Below are 25,166 nucleotides of genomic sequence, written 5' to 3'. Positions count from 1 at the left end.
GGCCTGGGCTATAAGAAGATTGCCAAGACCCTGAAACTGAGCTGCAGCACGGGTGCCAAGACCATACAGCGGTTTAACTGGACAGGTTCCACTCAGAACAGGCCTCGCCATGGTCGACCAAAGAAGTTGAGTGCACGTGCTCAGCATCATATCCAGAGGTTGTCTTTGGGAAATAGACGTATGAGTGCTGCCAGCATTGCTGCAGAGGTTGAAGGGGTGGGGGGTCAGCCTGTCAGTGCTCAGACCATACGCCGGACACTGCATCAAATTGGTCTGCATGGCTGTCGTCCCAGAAGGAAGCCTCTTCTAAAGATGATGCACAAGAAAGCACGCAAACAGTTTGCTGAAGACAAGCAGACTAAGGACATGGATTACTGGAGCCATGTCCTGTGGTCTGATGAGACCAAGATAAACTTATTTGGTTCAGATGGTGTCAAGCGTGTGTGGCGGCAACCAGGTGAGGAGTACAAAGACAAGTGTGTCTTGCCTACAGTCAAGCATGGTGGTGGGCGTGTCATGGTCTGGGGCTGCATGAGTGCTGCCTTCACTGGGGAGCTACAGTTCATTGAGGGAACCATGAATGCCAACATGTACTGTGACATACTGAAGCAGAGCATGATCCCCTCCCTTCGGAGACTGGGCCGCAGGGCAGTGTTGTGTCTTTACTATCATTAACTGAAGACTGATAGTTTTTATCAAAGATTCTCTGTAATGAGTTATTACGCGATCAACTGATTAATCACATAACTAGGAAGTCGGGGCACCAAGGAAAAATATTCAGATTACAAAGTTATCATTTCCTAAAATAACTTTACAGATATTTTATCTGATCAATTAGTGTTCGAATTAATTATTTACTTTACCTCACGTTAGTCTCATTCCGAACGTCGTAAATCTTTGGTTATCTGCACGAACCCAGTCTTCACTATGAGTCATCCATACATCAATTGTCTTAAATCATTTATTTATTACTAACTAAGTAATTCACAGAAATGCATAAACAAACATGATAGGAGAATGTGCCCTAGTGGGCTGAACCTTCATGGTGGCTTGTTAGTTAAAGGGGAAGTGGGGGTCGACTAAGAAGTCACTACAGAGTGAATATTATAACAATTGAAATGCTAATCCTTTACACATGAACGCTCACTCATTCGGGAACAATTTCAATCAATATATATATTTACGCTCAGTGTGTTGTCTTAATCTCTGGTGAAAATATTCCAACATGATAATGACCCCAAACACACCTCCAAGACAACCACTGCCTTGCTAAAGAAGCTGAGGGTAAAGGTGATGGACTGGCCAAGCATGTCTCCAGACCTAAACCCTATTGAGCATCTGTGGGGCATCCTCAAACGGAAGGTGGAGGAGTGCAAGGTCTCTAACATCCACCAGCTCCGTGATGTCGTCATGGAGGAGTGGAAGAGGACTCCAGTGGCAACCTGTGAAGCTCTGGTGAACTCCATACCCAAGAGGGTTAAGGCAGTGCTGGAAAATGATGGTGGCCACACAAAATATTGACACTTTGGGCCCAATTTGGACATTTTCACTTAGGGGTGTACTCACTTTTGCTGCCAGCAGTTTAGACATTAATGGCTGTGTGTTGAGTTATTTTGAGGGGACAGCTAATTTACACTGTTATACAAGCTGTACACTCACTACTTTACATTGTAGCAAAGTGTCATTTCTTCAGTGTTGTCACATGAAAAGATATACTCAAATATTTACAAAAATGTGAGGGGTGTACTCACTTTTGTGATATACTGTATATATATATATATATATATATATATATATATATCTCAGTCCCTTTGGTTCCTTCCCCAGGCGTCATTGTTTATTGTTTATTTATTGTTTATTATTGTTATTGTTTATTTATTAAAACACTCCCCGAACTTGCTTCCCGACTCTCAGCGCACATCGTTACAACAACATCACATTAAAAAATAAAAATTAAATTGTAAATTTAAATTAAAATTTACACCACAAAAAAAATGCCGGAAGATTAAATATTGCCAATAGCTCCTCATCCTCTGAGACACGGTATACTTCCAATGAGGTAGCTACAATTGACGGTGGTTCATCTTTTAGCTTGATCATTGTTGTAAGAGGTTGATACATTCAACTGTGTGGTTTTGTTGGGACACACACACACAACAAACACATCAATCACAGCTAAATCACATCACGGGCAATGCCTCACGGCAGGCAGCCCCACACATATACCATGTCGCTTATAGATGGGAGGTTTCCTGTAGATGTTGAGATCCCCTGTGGCTGAGGACACACAATGAGAGAGAGGAGATGAAACATTAAAAAGAGAAAAGGTAAGAAGAAGAGTAGGGAGGGGAAAGGTCAATCTTTTAGATCCACCGGGATGGAGAGTACATGATAGAAGAGGAAAGTTTTAACGTTGTTAGAAGTTGTGTTGTATTGTGTTGTGTTGTGTTGTATTGTGTTGTGTTGTGTTGTGTTGTATTGTGTTGTGTTGTGTTGTGTTGTGTTGTGTTTGTGTTAAATTGTGTTGTATTGTGTTTGTGTTGTGTTGCACTGTGTGTGTTGTGTTGTGTTGCACTGTGTTGTGTTGCGTTGTGTTGTGTTGTGTTGTGTTGTGTTGCACTGTGTTGTATTGTGTTGTGTTGTGTTGTGTTAAATTGTGTTGTATTGTGTTGTATTGTGTTGTGTTGTGTTGCACTGTGTTGTATTGTGTTGTGTTGTTGTGTGTTGTATTGTGTTGCTGTGTTGTGTTGTACTGTGTTGTATTGTGTTGTGTTGTGTTGTGTTGTGTTAAATTGTGTTGTATTGTGTTGTATTGTGTTGTGTTGTGTTGCACTGTGTTGTATTGTGTTGTATTGTGTTGTGTTGTGTTGCACTGTGTTGTATTGTGTTGTGTTAAATTGTGTTGTATTGTATTGTGTTTGCACTGTGTTGTATTGTGTTGTGTTGTATGTGTGTTTGTGTTGTATTGTGTTGTGTTATTATTGTATTGTGTTTGTGTTGTATTGTGTTGTGTTAAATTGTGTTGTGTTAAATTGTGTTGTGTTTTGTGTTGTATTGTTTATTGCACTGTGTGTTGTGTTGTGTTGTATTGTGTTGTGTTGTGTGTGCACTGTGTTGTGTTGTATTGTGTTGTGTTGTTGCACTGTGTTGTGTTGTATTGTGTTGTGTGTGTGTTGTGTTGTGTTGTGTTGTATTGTGTTGTACTGTGTTGTGTTGTGTTGTGTTACTGTGTTGTGTGTTTGTGTTGTATTGTGTTGTGTGTTGTGTTGCACTGTGTTGTGTTAAATTGTGTTGTATTGTGTTGTGTTAAATTGTGTTGTATTGTGTTGTGTTAAATTGTGTTGTATTGTGTTGTGTTGTGTTGTGTGTTGCATGTGTGTATTGTGTTGTATTGTGTTGTGTTAAATTGTGTTGTATTGTGTTGTGTTAAATTGTGTTGTATTGTGTTGTGTTAAATATTGTGTTGTGTTAAATTGTTGTATTGTGTTGTGTTAAATTGTGTTGTATTGTGTTGTATTGTTTGTGTTACTTGTGTTGTATTGTGTTGTGTTATTGTGTTGTGTTGTTAAATTGTGTTGTGTTGTGTTGTATTGTTGTTGTGTTGTTGTGTTGTATTGTGTTGTGTTGCACTGTGTTGTGTTGCGTTGTGTTGCACTGTGTTACTGTGTTGTGTTGCATTGTGTTGTATTGTGTTGTATTGTGTTGCATTGTGTTGTGTGTTGTGTTGTGTTGTGTTAAATTGTGTTGTATTGTGTTGTGTTAAATTGTGTTGTATTGTGTTGTGTTAAATTGTGTTGTATTGTGTTGTGTTGCACTGTGTTGTATTGTGTTGTATTGTGTTGTGTTGTACTGTGTTGTGTTGTGTTGTGTTGCACTGTGTTACTGTGTTGTGTTGCATTGTGTTGTATTGTGTTGTATTGTGTTGTGTTGTATTGTGTTGTGTTTGCAAATTGTGTTGTATTGTGTTGTGTTAAATTGTGTTGTATTGTGTTGTGTTAAATTGTGTTGTATTGTGGTGTTAAATTGTGTTGTATTGTGTTGTGTTGCACTGTGTTGTATTGTGTTGTATTGTGTTGTGTTGTGTTGTATTGTGTTGTATTGTGTTGTGTTGTGTTGCACTGTGTTGTGTTGTGTTGTGTTGCGTTGTGTTGCACTGTGTTACTGTGTTGTGTTGCATTGTGTTGTATTGTGTTGTATTGTGTTGCATTGTGTTGTATTGTGTTGTGTTGTGTTGTATTGTGTTACATTGTGTTGTATTGTGTTGTATTGTGTTGTATTGTGTTACATTGTGTTGTATTGTGTTGTGTTGTATTGTGTTACATTGTGTTGTATTGTGTTGTGTGTTGTATTGTGTTGTATTGTGTTGTGTTGTGTTGTATTGTGTTGTATTGTTGTATTGTGTTGTATTGTGTTGTGTTGTGTTACAATGTGTTGTATTGTGTTGTGTTGTATTGTGTTGTGTTGTGTTGTGTTGTATTGTATTTTGTTGTATTGTGTTACAATGTGTTGTATTGTGTTGTGTTGTATTGTGTTGTGTTGTATTGTGTTGTATTGTATTGTGTTGTATTGTGTTACAATGTGTTGTATTGTATTGTATAATGTGTACTGTAAGACTGTACCCTGTATATAAAATAAATAAACCATTTTACCAATCTCCTGCCATCCTTGTCTGGACTCTAATGACTGATTAAAGTGACACCATCAATACAACAGATGGCGTATAATGGGTTCTGCTGTGCAGGTACAGTATATTTAAGCATTGAGGTGCGAGGGGCTGTGGTATATGGCCAATCTACCACGGTTCAGGGCTGTTCTTAGGCACGACGCATCGCGGACCCCCGAGGTGCCTTATTGCTATTATAAACTGCTTACCAACGTAATTAGAACAGTAAAAATACATGTTTTGTCATACCCGTGGTATACGGTCTGATATAACATGGCTTTCAGCCAATCAGCATTCAGGGCTCAAACCACCCAGTTTATAAAGGCAAATGAAACAAAACATCAGATGGAGAGGGGACGACGGACACAGCATCTGGTTACAATAGACACTCAGCACAGAGAATAGAAGAGGAAGAGCTAGTGACAGATGACGGCAGGGTAACAAAGACACACAAACAGTGATGACCTCTGCATAATGGCAATGATGGATGGGGTGAGGGTGTCATCGTGAAGGAGGCAAGCGATGCAGAGAGACATGGTACTACACACAGCCAGTCAGTGGCAGGCTGACTACACGCAGTTAGTACGGTGTAAGATGTCCCCACATTGGGACCTTCGAAAACCTTTTAGGTCGGACTTCAGTTGAGGACGAGAGAACGAGGAGGAGGAAGAGGAGGATAGGGAGGAAGGGATGGGGAGGATGGGGAGGAGGAGGAAGAAGATGGGGAAGATAAGGAGAAAGAGGGTGGGGGAGGATGGGGAGGAGGAGGAAGAGGATGGGGAGGATGGGGAGGAGGAGGAAGAAGATGGGGAAGATAAGGAGAAAGAGGATGGGGAGGAGGAGGAGAAAGAGGACAATGAGGAGGAGGATGGGGAGAAAGAGGACAATGAGGAGGAGGAAGAGGATGGGGAGGAGGAGGAAGAGGAGGATAGGGAGGAAGAGGATGGGGAGGAGGATGGAGAGGGGGAGGAAGAGGATGGGGAGGATGGGGAGGAGGAGGAAGAAGATGGGGAAGATAAGGAGAAAGAGGATGGGGAAGAGGAGGAGAAAGAGGGTGGGGAGGAGGATGGGGAGGAGGAGGAAGAGGATGGGGAGGAAGAGGAAGAGGATGGGGAGGAGGAGGAGAAAGAGGACAAGGAGGAGGAGGATGGGGAGTAGGAGGAAGAGGATGGGGAGGAAGAGGAAGATGATGGGAAGGAAGAGGAAGGGGAGGAGGAGGTTGGTAAGGAGGAGGATGAGGGGCAGGAGGATGGGGAGGAGGAGGAGGAAGAGATTGGTAAGGAGGAGGATGGGAAGGAGGTGGAAGAGGAGGATGGTAAGGAGGATGAGGATGGGTAGGAGGAGGAATGGGATGGGGAGGAGGAGGAAGAGGATGGGGAGGAGGAGGAGGAAGAGGTTGGTAAGGAGGAGGATGGGAAGGAGTTGGAAGAGGAGGATGGTAAGGAGGAGGAGGATGGGTAGGAGGAGGAAGAGGATGGGGAAGAGGAGGAAGGGGAGGAGGAGGAAGAGGATGGGGAGGAGGAGGAGGAGGAAGAGGTTGGTAAGGAGGAGGATGGTAAGGAGGTGGAAGAGGAAGAGGAGGATGGTAAGGAGGAGGAGGATGGGGGTTAAGGACAGGAAAACCAGAGGCCTACCTGGCACATGGAAATGCTTGGGGGCTTGGTAGGTGGTGGACATGCTGGACCTGGTGTCAAGCTGACTGTAAGAGAGAGAGCTCCTGCCACTCTCAGTGCCTGCAGACAGTCAGTCCAAGAATAATGACAGTGACAGAAACCAGAGCATGAGCCAAGGCTTGGCACTGCCCCTTAACTAGACCCATCACATTCCCATTCCACAGCCAAAACTCAGCCAAGCCCACGCTCACAGAGAGCCAGCCAGTCAGAGATAGAAGACATTTAGTTTCTGGAATTAAAGATGTCCTATGCCTGACTGCAGAGGAAACAACATCATAAAACAACTGCCAAGTCTGCCATGATAGTAATCTACATGTTATATGACCTGCTATTAGACAATGAGAGAGGGATGGATGTTATAGCATGAGAGAATGGGGGAAGAGCAATCCCCTGCAGTATACCACCACCATCACTACCATCACCACCAACATCACTACCAACATTACCATCACCACCAACATCACTACCAACATTACCATCACCACCAACATCACTACCAACACTACCCCATCACCATTACCATCACCACTACCACCACCATCACTACCATCACCACCAACATCACTACCAACACCACCACCATCACTACCAACACCACCAATATCACTACCATCACCACCAACATCACTACCAACACTACCCCATCACCATTACCATCACCACTACCACCACCACCACATTCACCATTACCATCACCACCACCATCACTACCATTACCACTACCACCACCCTCACCATCACTACAATCACCACTACCACCACCACCATTACCATCACCACCACCATCACTACCATTACCACTACCACCACCATCACTACCATTACCACTACCACCACCATCACTACCATCACCACCATCACTACCACCATCACTTCTACCATCACCACCACCACCACCACCAGCATCACCACCACCATCATCACCACCACCATCAACATCACTGCCTGGTTTAGATCTTATCTGTCGGAAAGATATCAGTTTGTCTCTGTGAATGGTTTGTCCTCTGACAAATCAACTGTAAATCAACTGCAACGAACCGCCCTTGCTGTCTCTGCCTGGCCGGTTCCCCTCTTTCCACTGGGATTCTCTGCCTCTAACCCTATTACAGGGGCTGAGTCACTGGCTTACTGGGGCTCTCTCATACCGTCCCTGGGAGGGTTGCGTCACCTGAGTGAGTTGAGTCACTGATGTGATCATCCTGTCTGGGTTGGCGCCCCCCCTTGGGTTGTGCCATGGCGGAGATCTTTGTGGGCTATACTCAGCCTTGTCTCAGGATGGTAAGTTGGTGGTTGAAGATATCCCTCTAGTGGTGTGGGGGCTGTGCTTTGGCAAAGTGGGTGGGGTTATATCCTTCCTGTTTGGCCCTGTCCGGGGGTGTCCTCGGGTGGGGCCACAGTGTCTCCTGACCCCTCCTGTCTCAGCCTCCAGTATTTATGCTGCAGTAGTTTATGTGTCGGGGGGCTAGGGTCAGTTTGTTATATCTGGAGTACTTCTCCTGTCCTATTCGGTGTCCTGTGTGAATTTAAGTGTGCTCTCTCTAATTCTCTCTTTCTCTCTTTCTTTCTCTCTCTCGGAGGACCTGAGCCCTAGGACCATGCCTCAGGACTACCTGACATGATGACTCCTTGCTGTCCCCAGTCCACCTGGCCGTGCTGCTGCTCCAGTTTCAACTGTTCTGCCTTATTATTATTGGACCATGCTGGTCATTTATGAACATTTGAACATCTTGGCCATGTTCTGTTATAATCTCCACCCGGCACAGCCAGAAGAGGACTGGCCACCCCACATAGCCTGGTTCCTCTCTAGGTTTCTTCCTAGGTTTTGGCCTTTCTAGGGAGTTTTTCCAAGCCACCGTGCTTCTACACCTGCATTTCTTGCTGTTTGGGGTTTTAGGCTGGGTTTCTGTACAGCACTTTGAGATATCAGCTGATGTAAGAAGGGCTTTATGAATAAATATGATTTGAAATTTGATTTACCACCACCACTATCACCATCACCACATTCACTACCATCATCACCACTATCCCCACCACATATACTTCAGGTAATACAGTATTATCAGACTCTAAGAGGAGTCTGGAGAAGCGGAGGCAGGGGTGTGACTGTTTGGCAGTACTGGAGGGGATGGTAATGTGGGTGCATGAGTGGCTCCCAAGCCTGAGTGTGTTAATGTGGAGCTAATGTTGTTCCAGTCACATATAGGCACTAATGTTGTTCCAGTCACCTACAGGAACTAATGTTGTTCCAGTCACCTATAGGAACTAATGTTGTTCCAGTCAACTATAGGAACTAATGTTGTTCCAGTCAACTATAGGAACTAATGTTGTTCCAGTCAACTATAGGAACTAATGTTGTTCCAGTCACCTATAGGAACTAATGTTGTTCCAGTCATCTATAGGAACTAATGTTGTTCCAGTCATCTATAGGAACTAATGTTGTTCCAGTCATCTATAGGATATACACACAGGGCATAGGGATAAATCACTCCCAACGCCTTCCAACCTGATCAAACTCAGTATCGATCTAGAATTGTTTTCTTGTTGACATTTGAAGGCAAAATTATTGATGATATTTAATCTCGAACATTTCTTTTCAAGGAGGAGTTTCTCGTGCCCATGTGTAACGCAGAGTGACGCGGTCATGTTCCATTGAGAGACACTCACCGGGGCGGAAGCGGTGCTGTGGCGAGCAGGAAGTGGACACGGTGGGAGACATGCCCTGGCGGCTGTAGGTGGGAGAGTCATTGAAGCCTGGGCTGGAGGAGCGCCTTTGTCTCAGCTCCACCCTGTCATAGACGTCCTGGGAAGCACAGGAGTCACAGGTCAGTGTCTGTCAGTCTGTCTGCAGGGCTCTGTCTGTCTGTCTGTCTGCTGTGCTCTGTCTGTCTGTCTGCAGGGCTCTGTCTGTCTGTCTGTCTGTCTGTCTGTCTGTCTGTCTGTCTGTCTGTCTGTCTGTCTGTCTGTCTGTCTGCAGGGCTCTGTCTGTCTGTCTGTCTGTCTGCAGGGCTCTGTCTGTCTGTCTGTCTGTCTGTCTGTCTGTCTGTCTGTCTGTCTGTCTGTCTGTCTGTCTGTCTGTCTGTCTGTCTGTCTGTCTGTCTGTCTGCAGGGCTCAGTCTGTCTGTCTGTCTGTCTGTCTGTCTGTCTGTCTGTCTGTCTGTCTGTCTGTCTGTCTGTCTGTCTGTCTGTCTGTCTGTCTGTCTGTCTGTCTGCAGGGCTCAGTCTGTCTGTCTGTCTGCAGGGCTCAGTCTATCTGTCTGTCTGCAGGGCTCAGTTTATCTGTCTGTCTGCAGGGCTCTGTCTATCTGTCTGTCTGCAGGGCTCTGTCTGTCTGCAGGGCTCAGTCTATCTGTCTATCTGCAGGGCTCAATCTATCTGTCTGTCTGCAGGGCTCAGTCTATCTGTCTGTCTGCAGATCTCAGTCTATCTGTCTGTCTGCAGGGCTCAGTCTGTCTGTCTGTCTGTCTGTCTGTCTGTCTGTCTGTCTGTCTGTCTGTCTGTCTGTCTGTCTGTCTGTAGGGCTTTGTCTGTCTGTCTGTAGGGCTTTGTCTGTCTGTCTGTCTGTCTGGGCTGTCTGTCTGTCTGTCTGTCTGTCTGTCTGTCTGTCTGTCTGTCTGTCTGTCTGTCTGTCTGTCTGTCTGTCTGTCTGTCTGTCTGTCTGTCTGTCTGTCTGTCTGTCTGTCTGTCTGTCTGTCTGTCTGTCTGTCTGTCACCCTTGCTAACACCACATTGTTTACTTGTGTACATTCTTTCATCTAATAGTTATTTAATCAAGTCAGTTGAGAGCTCTGTGCCTCTTCTACGGCTACCGTCATCACATGGACCCAACAGTATATCCCACATACACCCTCTCATTCCCGTTCAGCCATCCCCTCCCTGTCAAGTGATTCAGTGCAGTAGTGCATGGAATGTAATTACCTGAGAGTTTGGAGAGAGAGTTCCCAGAGACTGTAGAGGACAGGAGAGGAGTGAAGAGAGAGCAGTGGAATCAGTCAGTCAATAGCACCATGCTCTCCAGAATGACTTAGCAGAATGCTATTCAGAGCCAAACATAGGATAGATCAAATGGTATCCGTGAGCTTACTAAACCATGAATAATATGACTTAAAGTCCTTTTTGCAATGCCGTTTTTAATAGGGTTACATAGTACATAGAAACCCTCAGAGTAAACATGAAGAATCCATTTTGTTTGCGGCTTTGGTTTACCAATGTAAAATAATCTCAATAAATAGTACATTCAGTTACAAAGGCCACGGCGCGAAAGTATGAAGCGTGTAATTGACATTGTTCAGCGAGTGTCTCTCTCGAAGTCTGATCAATTCAAATCTGTGGCCAGAGCAGGAGGCTCACGAGGATGTAGTGATGTTTTAACATGGTTTTGTGACCACGCTACAACCACACACACACAGGGGTTAAAGAGGGAAGCTGGGGGATGGAGCAACAGGGAGACACAGAGACAGCAGGCACAGGGGCACAGAAAGAGGAGGACACAGGGAGAGGAGGACACAGGGAGAGGAGGACACAGAGAGAGGAGGACACAGAGAGAAGAGGGCACAGGAGCACAGAAAGAGGAGGACACAGAAAGAGGAGGACACAGAAAGAGGAGGACACAGGGAGAGGAGGACACAGAGAGAAGAGGGCACAAGGGCACAGGGCAGTGGGCATCACGCACACACACGTACATAAGCACACACAGAGGTCAACTAGAGTAGCACTAGCGTATCAGTACCTCCCCATAGCTGTAGCGTTCTAGTCTGTCATCAGAGGAGTATCTGTGATAAGACTCACAGGGAATGAGATCGGGCCGCTGCACGTCACAAATAGCTTTAATCTTAGGCAGTGCGGCCAGATCTTTGTAACTTAGGACCTGGTTTTCCACTTTGGCCTGTAGAGAGGACACAGAACGAGACAGAACATGGAGAAGCAGGTGTAAGACAGACAGACAGACAGGACGAAGCTTGCGTTGACAGACTGAGAGATCCGGAGGGGAGACCGGATCAGGGTCAGCTGCAAGCTGCTGATGGCACCCTGGGTAAGACAGAGAAAACACACACCCACACACACTGACCGCAGAGACATCCCAGAAACAAACAAAGCCAAACCCTATGGAAGAGAGATCGCTGGAGAGTGGCCACAGCTCTCCCAGGACTTTGGTCCAAACCACACTCAACAACAGCATAATATCTGAACAAGTTGTTTACCATAGTAGTTTTCCTCTTTAGTGGCATACAGAGTATTTGAGCAGAGCGGAACGAGGGGCGGAGCTGGAGCGGAGCATTCCCAATTTGACTGGAGCACGAAGCGAGATTCCCAAAGGCTGAAGCATCGACCTTCTCATAGATTCCAATTTCGCTCCAGTAGTGCTCATTTCACAAGCTCAGGGCATGCCCGGCCCAGCATGCATTTGTAGTCTACTTGCGTACTGCCATAACCCCTTGCATTAGATACTGTCATGGAGTTCACTAAATATTTCCATAAAGAAACTGATAAAACACACAGGTACTAAATCAAGGTGACGTACAAAGATGACGACCAAGAGCAAGAGAGATTACTCACCTCGAACTGGATGAAGATTTTTTCTTTAATGAGTCCGACGCGAAGGATATACTGCTTCCCCGAGACCAGGCCCAAATCCCTGTCATTTACGTGAATAAAATACAGAGACACGAGGGGCGGAGGTCGGAGTGCCTTGTGAGAATTTGTCGGCGAGTGGGTAAAACCGCCTCCACCATCCGTTCTATTGTCCAATGTGCAATCACTGGAGAATAAACTGGTTGAGCTCCGTTCAAAACTATCCTACAAACGGGACATTAAAAACTGTAATATCTTATGATTCACAGAGTCGTGGCTGAACGACGACACAGATAATATAGAGCTGGCTGGGTTTTCATTGCATCGGTAAGACAGAACAGCTACTTTGTCTGGTAAAACGCGGGGTAGGGGTGTGTGTCTATTTGCTATAACACATTTCAAGCAGACCACCATAGTCCCTGTGCCCAAGAAAGCGAAGGTAACCTGCCTAAATGACTACAGCCCCGTAGCACTCACTTCGGTAGCCATGGAGTGCTTTGAACGGCTGGTCATGGCTCACATGAACACCATCATCCCAGAAACACTAGACCCATTCCAATTCGCATACAGATCCACAGATGACGCAATCTCAATCGCACTCCACACTGCCCTTTCCCACCTGGACAAAAGGAACACCTATGTGAGAAAGTCATTAATTGACTACAGCTCAGCGTTCAACACCATAGTTCCCTCAAAGCTCATCAATAAGCTAAGGAGCCTGGGACTAAACATCTCCCTCTGCAACTGGATCCTGGACTTCCTGACGGGCCGCCCCCAGGTGGTAAGGGTAGGTAACGACACATCCGCCACGCTGATCCTCAACACTGGGGCCCCTCTGTGGTGCGTGCTCAGTCCCCTCCTGTACTCCCTGTTCACCCACAACTGTATGGCCAGGCATGACTCCAACACCATCATTAAGTTTGCTGACGACACAACAAAATGATGGGACAGCCTATAGAGAGGAGGTCAAAGACCTGGCTGTGTGGTGCTTCACTGCCTGGTATGGCAACTGCTCAGTATCTAACCATAAGGCGCTACAGAGGGTAGTGCGTACGGCCCAGCACATCACTGGGGCCAAGCTTCCAGCCATCCAGGACCTCTATACCAGGCGGTGTCAGAGGAAGGCCCTAAAAATGGTAAAAGACTACAGTCACCCTAGTCATAGACTGTTCTCTCTGCTACCGCACGGCAAGCGGTACCAGAGCACCATGTCTAGGACCAAAATGCTCCTTAACAGCTTCTACCCCCACGCCATAAGACTGCTGAACAATTAATCAAATGTCCACCCGGACAATTTACATTGACACCGCCCCCTATCCCCCTTTGTTTTAACACTGCTGCTACTCGCTGTTTATTATCTATGCATAGTCACTTTACCCTGACCTACATGTACAAATGACCTCGACTAACCTGTACCCCAGCACATTGACTTGGTACCGGTACCCTTGTATATAGCCTCGTTTTTTTTGTTTGTTATTGTGTTACTTTTAATTCGATTTTTTTTACTTTAGTTTATTTTTATTTATTTTTTCTTAACTCTATTTCTTGAACTGCATTGTTGGTTAAGGGCTTGTAAGTAATAATTTCACGGTAAGGGCTACACCTGTTGTATTCAGCAGATGTGACAAATAACATTTGATTTGATTTAAATGCTGAGCTCTTGATGTCACTACCAGCCTATTGTGTGTAACTCATAAATGCTTCACAATGGATTTATTTGTAGGCTATAGCCTTGATAATAATTGAAATAATATAGCCCAAAGAATTCATTTTCGTTCTTTCTTAGGCTCCCTGTCTGGCTCCCTGTCTGGCTCCCTGTCTGGCTCCCTGTCTGGCTCCCTGTCTGGCTCCCTGTCTGGCTCCCTGTCTGGCTCCCTGTCTGGCTCCCTGTCTGGCTCCCTGTCTGGCTTCCTGTCTGGCTTCCTGTCTGGCTCCCTGTCTGGCTCCCTGTCTGGCTCCCTGTCTGGCTCCCTGTCTGGCTCCCTGTCTGGCTTCCTGTCTGGCTCCCTGTCTGGCTTCCTGTCTGGCTCCTGACCTATATATATGCTGTTTAATATGACATGTAGCCTATTTGAAATGATGAGCGCTTCTTACATTTACCTTTTCATGTTTACAATGCTTCAAAACCAAAGGGTAGGTCCAGGAAGTCAAGAAAAATAGTTTGGTGTTGGTTAAATTGTGATTTTAATTGATGGAGCGAATTTTGGAGCGGTAGCTTTTTTTTCTGTGAAGCGCAGAGAGGTTTTTAATGGAGCTGTTGGAAAAGACGTGAAGCGCAGAGAGGTTTTTAATGGAGCTGTTGGAAAAGACGTGAAGCGCAAGCACGGCTCCATGAGCGATGAGCAGAATTTCCTACAGCTCAACTCCGCTCACATACTCTGCTGGCATAAGTATACCTTCCGGAATGATACATACTCTGCTGGCATAAGTATACCTTCCGGAATGATACATACTCTGCTGGCATAAGTATACCTTCCGGAATGATACATACTCTGCTGGCATAAGTATACCTTCCGGAATGATACATACTCTGCTGGCATAAGTATACCTTCCGGAATGATACATACTCTGCTGGCATAAGTATACCTTCCGGAATGATACATACTCTGCTGGCATAAGTATACCTTCCGGAATGTTACATATTCTGCTGGCATAAGTATACCTTCCGGAATGATACATACTCTGCTGGCATAAGTATACCTTCCGGAATGTTACATATTCTGCTGGCATAAGTATACCTTCCGGAATGTTACATATTCTGCTGGCATAAGTATACCTTCCGGAATGATACATATTCTGCTGGCATAAGTATACCTTCCGGAATGTCAACTTCACAGAGCAACTGTCAACAATGGAGAAATGATGTGACCTCCTTTAACATACATCAATACCACACAGGATATAACAAACAGTGTTTTCCCCCCAAAAACACATAGAATCACCTGAAGCCACAGACAACTGCACATGGTGGTCTGTCGACCCATGTGAATGACAGCTGGCTCAGATCCTGTAAAGAGGGCTCCGCCTCTAAGACAGGCTGGCAGCCAACAGAAGGCGTACGTGTAATCAAATAACCATGGCGATGCCTTGGCGACAGACTACTCACACAGATGATGCGGCTCGGGGAGCCGATGCTGGACCCAGGGGGAGATACGGAGGCCTCCGAGGTACGTCTGAACTGTGGGAACACGCACACACACGCACGCAAGCAAGCACACACACACACACGCATGCACGCACGCACGCACACACACACAAGTGTCAGAGTGAGCCTGCAGAGATCAGACTTCGGCTAAGGGAGACAAAACACTGACAGAGGATAACTTGGATCAACAACACCCCAGCATTACCTCAGATCCTCTCCCTACAGCGACTCTGCTCTATCATACTCCAATACTTCAACACACAACAACAGGAAGAAGAGGGATTGAGTAGAGACTAAACTGGAGGAGTTTCTAGGAGGACATAGTAGTGTAGTACCGGTGGGGCTCTATGGTTGACCAGGTCAAGGTGTTGTAACAGTCTGGGAAATGCAATAGCACTGCATCTCAGTGCAGGAGGCGTCACTACAGACACCCTGGTTCGAATCCAGGCTGTATCACAACCGGCCGTGATTGGGAGTCCCATAGGGCCGTGCACAATTGGCCCAGCGTCATCCGGTGTAGGCCGTCATTGTAAATACAAATTTGTTCTTAACTGACTTACCTAGTTAAATAAAAGTTCAATTATTATTATTTTTATAAAAAATAAAAAAAACTCACTCTGAGTTTCTTCTCCAATCGAGCTGCTTGTTTACACACAGGATGCCACACCTCGCAACCTGTTGCAAAGACACACCCACAGTCAAACATACTGTTTTTCAAAAAGAACTTGACATTCATTCCTCTCTACAGGATGGCTACTACAGTCACAATACTGTAAAACCACTGGGGTGCTGTTTATTATCGGCAAAAGGAGAGGAAGGCCACATTTCTCAGTGTTTCTACTGCGCTTCAGTAACTTCTTAGCACACAACAATCAAACGCATGTGTCTGTAGATCAGCACTTCTCAACAACAGCCATACATCTAAGATGACAGAGTAAGTGTTATATCTGAGAGGCTTGGAGTCTGTCTGTCTGTCCAGCTTCCTCCCTCCCTCCCTCCCTCCCTCCCTCCCTCCCTCCCTCCCTCCCTCCCTCCCTCGCACTCGCACGCACACACACACACACACACACACACACACACACACACACACACACACACACACACACACACACACACACACACACACACACACACACACACAGGGAGATTAAAAGAAAGGTGATTCTATTTCTCCTGGTAGGGGTGGAAACACTAAACCACTAATGTCATGCTGCTCCTCAGTGCTCCTCAGTACTCCTCAGCGCTCCTCAGTACTCCTCAGTACTCCTCAGTGCTCCTCAGTACTCCTCAGTGCTCCTCAGTGCTCCACAGTGCTCCTCAGTGCTCCTCAGTACTCCTCAGTGCTCCTCAGTGCTCCACAGTACTCCTCAGTGCTCCTCAGTACTCCTCAGCACTCCTCAGTACTCCACAGTGCTTCTCAGTGTTCCTCAGTGCTCCACAGTGCTCTACAGTGCTCCACAGCGCTCCACAGCGCTCCACAGCGCTCCTCAGCACTCCTCAGCGCTCCATAGTGCTCCATAGCGCTCCTCAGTGCTCTTCAGCGCATAGTAACAGATAATGATAATGACAGAGAAGCAGCAACAGCCTGCATATCATACATCCTGCAGGTTCCCCAGGCTGTAGGGTGATACACAACTGTACTGTACGTTGTACAGTCTATCTTTTTAAAAGTGTGTAAATTGTAAAGTATTTTGTCTGTAATGTCTTTTCATTACGTGTCGGACCCAAGTAAAGACTAGCTGTCGTCATTTGCCTCGGCTAATTGGGATCCTAATAAATAAATAAACATCTGATCTGTCTGAGATACTGCCTGGATACCATGTTCCAACCATAGCCTATAAGAGCCTGGGAGGTAGCCTATAACAGAGCCTGGGAGGTAGCCTATAAGAACCTGGGAGGTAGCCTATAACAGAGCCTGGGAGGTAGCCTATAATAGAACCTGGGAGGTAGAATGTAATAGAACCTGGGAGGTAGCCTATAACAGAGGCTGGGAGGTAGCCTATAACAGAACCTGGGAGGTAGCCTATAACAGAACCTGGGAGGTAGCCTATAACAGAACCTGGGAGGTAGCCTATTACAGAGCCTGGGAGGTAACCTATAACAGAACCTGGGAGGTAGCCTATTACAGAGCCTGGGAGGTAACCTATAACAGACCCTGGGAGGTAGCCTATAACAGACCCTGAGAGGTAGCCTATTACAGAGCCTGGGAGGTAACCTATAACAGAACCTGGGAGGTAGCCTATAATAGAACCTGGGAGGTAGAATGTAATAGAACCTGGGAGGTAGCCTATAACAGAGCCTGGGAGGTAGCCTATAATAGAACCTGGGAGGTAGAATGTAATAGAACCTGGGAGGTAGCCTATAACAGAGCCTGGGAGGTAACCTATAATAGAACCTGGGAGGTAGCCTATAACAGAGCCTGGGAGGTAACCTATAACAGAACCTAGGAGGTAGCCTATAACAGACCCTGGGAGGTAGCCTATAACATACCCTGGGAGGTAACCTATAATAGAACCTAGGAGGTAGCCTATAATAGAACCTGGGAGGTAGCCTATAACAGAGCCTGGGAGGTAACCTATAACAGAACCTGGGAGGTAGCCTATAACAGACCCTGGGAGGTAGCCTATAACAGACCCTGGGAGAACCTATAACAGACCCTGGGAGGTAGCCTATAACAGAGCCTGTAGCCTATAACAGAGCCTGGGAGGTAGCCTATAACAGAACCTGGGAGGTAGCCTATAACAGAGCCTGGGTGGTAGCCTATAATAGAACCTGGGAGGTAGCCTATAACAGAGCCTGGGAGGTAACCTATAATAGAACCTGGGAGGTAGCCTATAACAGAGCCTGGGAGGTAACCTATAACAGAACCTAGGAGGTAGCCTATAACAGACCCTGGGAGGTAGCCTATAACATACCCTGGGAGGTAGCCTATAATAGAACCTAGGAGGTAGCCTATAATAGAACCTGGGAGGTAGCCTATAACAGAGCCTGGGAGGTAACCTATAACAGAACCTGGGAGGTAGCCTATAACAGACCCTGGGAGGTAGCCTATAACAGACCCTGGGAGATAGCCTATAACAGACCCTGGGAGGTAGCCTATAACAGAGCCTGCGAGGTAGCCTATAACAGAGCCTGGGAGGTAGCCTATAACAGAACCTGGGAGGTAGCCTATAACAGAGCCTGGGTGGTAGCCTATAATAGAACCTGGGAGGTAGCCTATAACAGAGCCTGGGAGGTAGCCTATAACAGAACCTGGGAGGTAGCCTATAATAGAGCCTGGGAGGTAGCCTATAACAGAACCTGGGAGGTAGCCTATAACAGAACCTGGGAGATAACCTATAATAGAACCTGGGAGGTAGCCTATAACAGAACCTGTGAGGTAGCCTAGGCAGAAATAAATCAGAACAAAAGCTCTGTAGGATCTCTACTTTTAACAACATGCCACTTCTCATCCCAGCCATGCAGCGTGTTGGATTGATTCACTGGCCTTTGTTACGTGGCTGGTAATTGAGTGGCTCCCTAGAGCACCGATCACTCAGCCCTCCTTGAGGTCCCCCCCATAAATTAACCTTGGGGGCTGTGTGCTCCTATGCTATAACATGCTGCTAATGTTGAGTGTTAGAGAGTAAAATTGATTTAATATTTAGACATATTGAAGACATATTGAGACCTAGAGCTCTTTTTCAAATGCTTCCTGTATAATACGACACATTATATCCAATATGTACACTGAGCACAGCAAACATTAAGAACACCTCCCTAAAATTGAGTCGCCCCCTGTGGATGATGTGGAGTAGCGTGTTAATGATGGGGAGTAGCATGTTGATGATGTGGAGTAGCATGATGATGATATGGAGTAGCATGTTAATGATGTGGAGTAGCATGTTGATTATGTGGAGTAGCGTGTTAATGATGGGGAGTAGCATGTTGATGATGTGGAGTAGCATGTTGATTATGTGGAGTAGCATGTTAATGATGGGGAGTAGCATGTTAATGATGGGGAGTAGCATGTTGATGATGTGGAGTAGCATGATGATGATATGGAGTAGCATGTTGATGATGTGGAGTAGCATGATGATGATATGGAGTAGCATGTTGATGATGAGTAGCATGTTAATGATGTGGAGTAGCATGTTAATGATGTGGAGTAGCATGTTGATGATGTGGATAGCATGTTGATGATGTGGAGCATGTTGATGATGTGGAGTAGTATGTTGATGATGTGGAGTAGCATGTTAATGATGGGGAGTAGCATGTTGATGATAGGGAGTAGCATGATGATGATGTGGAGATGTTAATGATGTGGAGTAGCATGTTGATGATGTGGAGTAGCATGTTGATGATGTGGAGTAGCATGTTGATGATGTGGAGTAGAATGTTAACATGTGGAGTAGCATGTTAATGATGTGGAGTAGCATGTTGATGATGTGGAGTAGCATGTTGATGATGTGGAGTAGCATGTTAATGATGTGGAGTAGCATGTTGATGATGTGGAGTAGCATGTTGATGATGTGGAGAAGCATGTTGATGATGTGGAGTAGCATGTTGATGATGTGGAGTAGAATGTTAACATGTTGCATGTTAATGATGTGGAGTAGCATGTTGATGATGTGGAGTAGCATGTTGATGATGTGGAGTAGCATGTTAATGATGTGGAGTAGCATGTTGATGATGTGGAGTAGCATGTTGATGATGTGGAGTAGCATGTTGATGATGTGGAGTAGCATGTTGATGATGTGGAGTAGCATGTTGATTATGGGGAGTAGCATGTTGATGATGTGGAGTAGCATGTTGATGATGTGGAGTAGCATGTTAATGATATGGAGTAGCATGTTGATGATGTGGAGTAGCATGTTGATGATGTGGAGTAGCATGTTGATTATGTGGAGTAGCATGTTAATGATGGGGAGTAGCATGTTAATGATGTGAAGTAGCATGTTAATGATGTGGAGTAGCATGTTGATGATGTGGAGTAGCATGTTGATGATGTGGAGTAGAATGGTTTAGCATTGTCTGAACCCTGTAAGTGTCCCTGTCACTGTGTTCCTATGCCCTACATAGTGCACTACTTTTGACCATAGGTCTCTGGTCAATAGTAGTGCACTATATAGGGATTAGGGTGCAATAGACCTCTGGTCAAAGTAGTGCACTATATAGGGATTAGGGTGCCATAGAGCTCTGGTCAAAGTAGTGCACTATATAGGGATTAGGGTGCCATAGATCCCTGGTCAAAGTAGTACACTATATAGGGATTAGGGTGCCATAGAGCTCCAGGCCAAAGTAGTGCACTATATAGGGACTAGGGTGCCATTTGATGGAGCTGATCGGTGATGAGAAGCAAGCAGACCACTTCTTCACAGCTATATTGAGTGGCCATCAGAGGCTCTGTAGAATAGACAGTTAAGGCCAGTCTATTCAATGATGTACAGTACAGCTGTGATCAATAATGGTGGGAGACTGTTTATAGAACTGCCATAATTCAATGTAATGACAGGCCAGGGCCCTGCTGAGCAGTAGTCTGAACCTCCCTCTGAGGAGTCTGTCCTGGTCATCCAATACTGACTTCTGGAAGTACATGGTGGTTGGGCATCCCCCACTGCTAATTCATTAGCGATCAATCGCATTGGACCAATGTCACCAAGAGCAAATTACCACCGTATGACTGCATAAGCGAATAGGACTTACCATCGAAGTGCATTGTGGGTCAAAGTAAATGATACAATACATCGAAAATATAATTATTAAAATACTTATATAATTAGTATATGACTAATTATTTAATGATGGTGTTATCATCAACAGGAAGAGATCCTTACTCACCTGTCAGGTACATCTCCTCTCCTTCTGTAAATATCATGAGACAGCGGGCACAACGGGCACAGGTGGGGTGGTAGTGCTTTCCCCCTGCCTGAGAGTCAGAGAGAGAGAGGTAACGAGGGTGGGGGAGAAAGGGAGGTATGGTGAGATAGAGAGAGAAGGAAAGAGAAAGAGAGAGGGGGGGGAGAGAGAGAGAGAGGTAACGAGGGTGGGGGAGAGAGGGAGGTATGGCGAGATAGAGAGAGAGAGAGAGAAGGAAAGAGAAAGAGAGAGAGAGAGAGGGAGGGGGGGAGGGAGAGAGAGAGAGGAAGTGAGGGAGAGAGGGAGGTATGGCGAGATAGAGAGAGAGAGAAGGAAAGAGAAAGAGAGAGATGAGAGAGAGAGAGAGAGAGAGAGAGAGAGAGGAAGGAAGGGGAGGGGAGGGGAGGGAGGGAGAGAGAGAGAGGAAGTGAGGGAGAGGGAGGTATGGCGAGATAGAGCGAGAGAGAAGGAAAGAGAGAGAGAGAGAGAGAGAGAAGAAAGAGAAAGAGAGAGAGAGAGAGAGAGAGAGAGAGAGAGAGGAAGGGGAGGGGAGGGGAGGGAGGGAGAGAGAGAGAGGAAGTGAGGGAGAGAGGGAGGTATGGTGAGATAGAGAGAGAGAGAGAGAAGGAAAGAGAGAGAGAGAGAGAGAGAGAGAGAGAGAGGGGAAGGGGAGGGGGGAGGGAGAGAGAGAGAGGAAGTGAGGGAGAGAGGGAGGTATGGCGAGATAGAGAGAGAAGTAAACTCAGATACAAGTGATGGCTGCTACTCACATACAACTGATGGCTGCTACTCAGATACAAGTGATGGCTGCTACTCAGATACAAGTGATGGCTGCTACTCAGATACAAGTGATGGCTGCTACACAGATACAAGTGATGGCTGCTACCCAGATACAAGTGATGGCTGCTACCCAGATACAAGTGATGGCTGCTACTCAGATACAAGTGATGGCTGCTACTCAGATACAAGTGATGGCTGCTACTCAGATACAAGTGATGGCTGCTACTCACATACAACTGATGGCTGCTACTCACATACAAGTGATGGCTGCTACTCAGATACAAGTGATGGCTGCTACTCAGATACAAGTGATGGCTGCTACTCAGATACAACTGATGGCTGCTACTCACATACAAGTGATGGCTGCTACTCAGATACAACTGATGGCTGCTACTCCGATACAAGTGATGGCTGCTACTCACATACAAGTGATGGCTGCTACTCACATACAAGTGATGGCTGCTACTCACATACAAGTGATGGCTGCTACTCACATACAACTGATGGCTGCTACTCACATACAAGTGATGGCTGCTACTCAGATACAAGTGATGGCTGCTACTCCGATAGAAGTGATGGCTGCTACTCAGATACAAGTGATGGCTGCTACTCAGATACAAATGATGGCTGCTACTCAGATACAACTGATGGCTGCTACTCCGATACAAGTGATGGCTGCTACTCACATACAAGTGATGGCTGCTACTCACATACAACTGATGGCTGCTACTCAGATACAACTGATGGCTGCTACTCAGATACAAGTGATGGCTGCTACTCAGATACAACTGATGGCTGCTACTCCGATACAAGTGATGGCTGCTACTCACATACAAGTGATGGCTGCTACTCACATACAACTGATGGCTGCTACTCACATACAAGTGATGGCTGCTACTCACATACAAGTGATGGCTGGTACTCAGATACAAGTGATGGCTGCTACTCACATACAAGTGATGGCTGCTACTCACATACAACTGATGGCTGCTACTCAGATACAAGTGATGGCTGCTACTCTGATAGAAGTGATGGCTGCTACTCAGATACAATTCCAGTATTAGGCCACTCATTCCAATTCCGCTCTCTTTCAATTCCGCCTTTCATAATCACTCAGTGATTTAGTCAGTTTTAATGAGCCAATGTGTGTCCCAGCTGTGCCTTTCACAACATGTAACACCCCCCCCACACAAAACACACACACACACATACGCACACACACACACACACTCCAGTAAAGCTGTCAGATTCACATTTCACAGCCTTCTCATAGAAAATGACATAGGAAATGACAACCCCTTTTGGGTTCCATGTAGAACCCTCTGTGGAAAGGATTCTACATTGAACCCAAAATGGTTCTACTTGGAACCAAAAGGCTTCTACATTGAACCAGAAAGGGTTCTTCAAAGGGTTCTCCTATGGGGACAGTCGAAGAACCCTTTTAGGTTCTACATAGTATCTTTTCTTTTCCGAAGGATGTACAGTTGAGAAAAAGACTAAATGAGCAGCATCCACATGTCCACACGTCTCTTAAGGGAGTGAAATGATTCTAGATGGATTCAAGGCGTGAGAGAAATATGTTTCATAACATCAATCATCAGAAAAAAATCGATTATAGCTACAGGTGAAACAGCTACAGGTGAAACAGCTACAGGTGAAACAGCTATAGGTGAAACAGCTACAGGTGAAACAGCTACAGGTGAAACAGCTACAGGTAAAACAGCTACAACAGCTACATAGGAAACAGCTACAACAGCTACAGATGAAACAGCTACAACAGCTACAGGTGAAACAGCTACAGATGAAACAGCTACAGGTGAAACAGCTACAACAGCTACAGGTGAAACAGCTAAAGGTGAAACAGCTACAACAGCTACAGATGAAACAGCTACAACAGCTACAGGTGAAACAGCTACAGATGAAACAGCTACAGGTGAAACAGCTACAGGTAAAACAGCTACAGGTGAAACAGCTACAGGTGAAACAGCTACAACAGCTACAGGTAAAACAGCTACAGGTGAAACAGCTACAGGTAAAACAGCTACAGGTGAAACAGCTACAGGTGAAACAGCTATAGGTGAAACAGCTACAGGTGAAACAGCTACAGGTGAAACAGCTACAGGTGAAACAGCTACAGGTGAAACAGCTATAGGTAAAACAGCTACAGGTGAAACAGCTACAGGTGAAACAGCTATAGGTGAAACAGCTACTGGTGAAACAGCTACAGGTGGAACAGCTATAGGTAAAACAGCTACAGCTTCAACAGCTACAGGTGAAACAGCTACACGTGAAACAGCTACAGGTGAAACAGTTATAGGTGAAACAGCTACAGGTGAAACAGCTACATGTGAAACAGCTACAGATGAAACAGCTACAACAGCTACAGATGAAACAGCTACAGGTGAAATAGCTACAGGTGAAACAGCTATAGGTGAAACAGCTACAGGTGAAACAGCTACATGTGAAACAGCTACAGATGAAACAGCTACAACAGCTACAGATGAAACAGCTACAACAGCTACAGGTGAAACAGGTACAGGTGAAACAGCTACAGGTGAAACAGCTACAGGTGAAACAGCTACAGCTGAAACAGCTACAGCTACAGGTGAAACAGCTACAGGTGAAACAGCTACAGGTGAAACAGCTACAGGTGAAACAGCTACAGGTGAAATAGCTACATGTGAAACAGCTACAGATGAAACAGCTACAACAGCTACAGGTGAAACAGCTATAGGTGAAACAGCTACAGGTGAAACAGCTACAGGTGAAACAGCTACAACAGCTACAGGTGAAACAGCTATAGGTAAAACAGCTACGGGTGAAACAGCTACAGGTAAAACAGCTACAGGTGAAACAGCTACAGGTGAAACAGCTACAGGTGAAACAGCTACAGGTGAAACAGCTATAGGTGAAACAGCTACAGGTAAAACAGCTACAGGTGAAACAGCTACAGGTGAAACAGCTGAAACAGCTACAGGTGAAACAGCTACAACACCTACAGGTGAAACAGCTACAGGTGAAACAGCTACAACAGCTACAGGTGAAACAGCTACAGGTGAAACAGCTACAGGTGCAACAGCTACAGGTGAAACAGCTACAACAGCTACAGGTGCAACAGCTACAGGTGAAACAGCTACACGTGAAACAGCTACAGGTGAAACAGCTACATGTGAAACAGCTACAGGTGAAACAGCTATAGGTGAAACAGCTATAGGTGAAACAGCTACAGGTGAAACAGCTACATGTGAAACAGCTACAGGGGAAATAGCTACATGTGAAACAGCTACAGATGAAACAGCTACAACAGCTACAGATGAAACAGCTACAGGTGAAACAGCTACAGGTGAAACAGCTACAGGTGAAACAGCTACAGGTGAAACAGCTACAGGTGAAATAGCTACAACAGCTACAGGTGAAACAGCTACAGGTGAAACAGCTATAGGTGAAACAGCTACAGGTGAAACAGCTATAGGTAAAACAGCTACGGGTGAAACAGCTA

The 25,166-nt window shown here is 45.7% G+C and overlaps 1 protein-coding gene across 1 annotated transcript in view; it reads right to left on the bottom strand.

Annotated features, from left to right (window-relative positions):
- Positions 1-25,166, bottom strand: part of LOC112228282 (actin-binding LIM protein 3) — a 160,625-nt gene that overhangs the window by 29,174 nt on the left and 106,285 nt on the right. Inside the window, exons 7-12 of the mRNA XM_042309618.1 lie at positions 20,870-20,957; positions 15,666-15,724; positions 15,011-15,082; positions 11,063-11,218; positions 10,252-10,281; positions 9,001-9,136 (exon numbers count right to left, since the gene is read on the bottom strand). Of these exons, the coding sequence (XP_042165552.1) occupies positions 9,001-9,136; positions 10,252-10,281; positions 11,063-11,218; positions 15,011-15,082; positions 15,666-15,724; positions 20,870-20,957 (541 nt within the window). The remainder of the gene's footprint in view (positions 1-9,000; positions 9,137-10,251; positions 10,282-11,062; positions 11,219-15,010; positions 15,083-15,665; positions 15,725-20,869; positions 20,958-25,166) is intronic.

This window comes from Oncorhynchus tshawytscha, linkage group LG30, assembly GCF_018296145.1.
Source record: "Oncorhynchus tshawytscha isolate Ot180627B linkage group LG30, Otsh_v2.0, whole genome shotgun sequence".
Lineage (NCBI taxonomy): Eukaryota > Metazoa > Chordata > Actinopteri > Salmoniformes > Salmonidae > Oncorhynchus > Oncorhynchus tshawytscha.
This window is presented reverse-complemented; position numbering and strand designations above follow the sequence as displayed.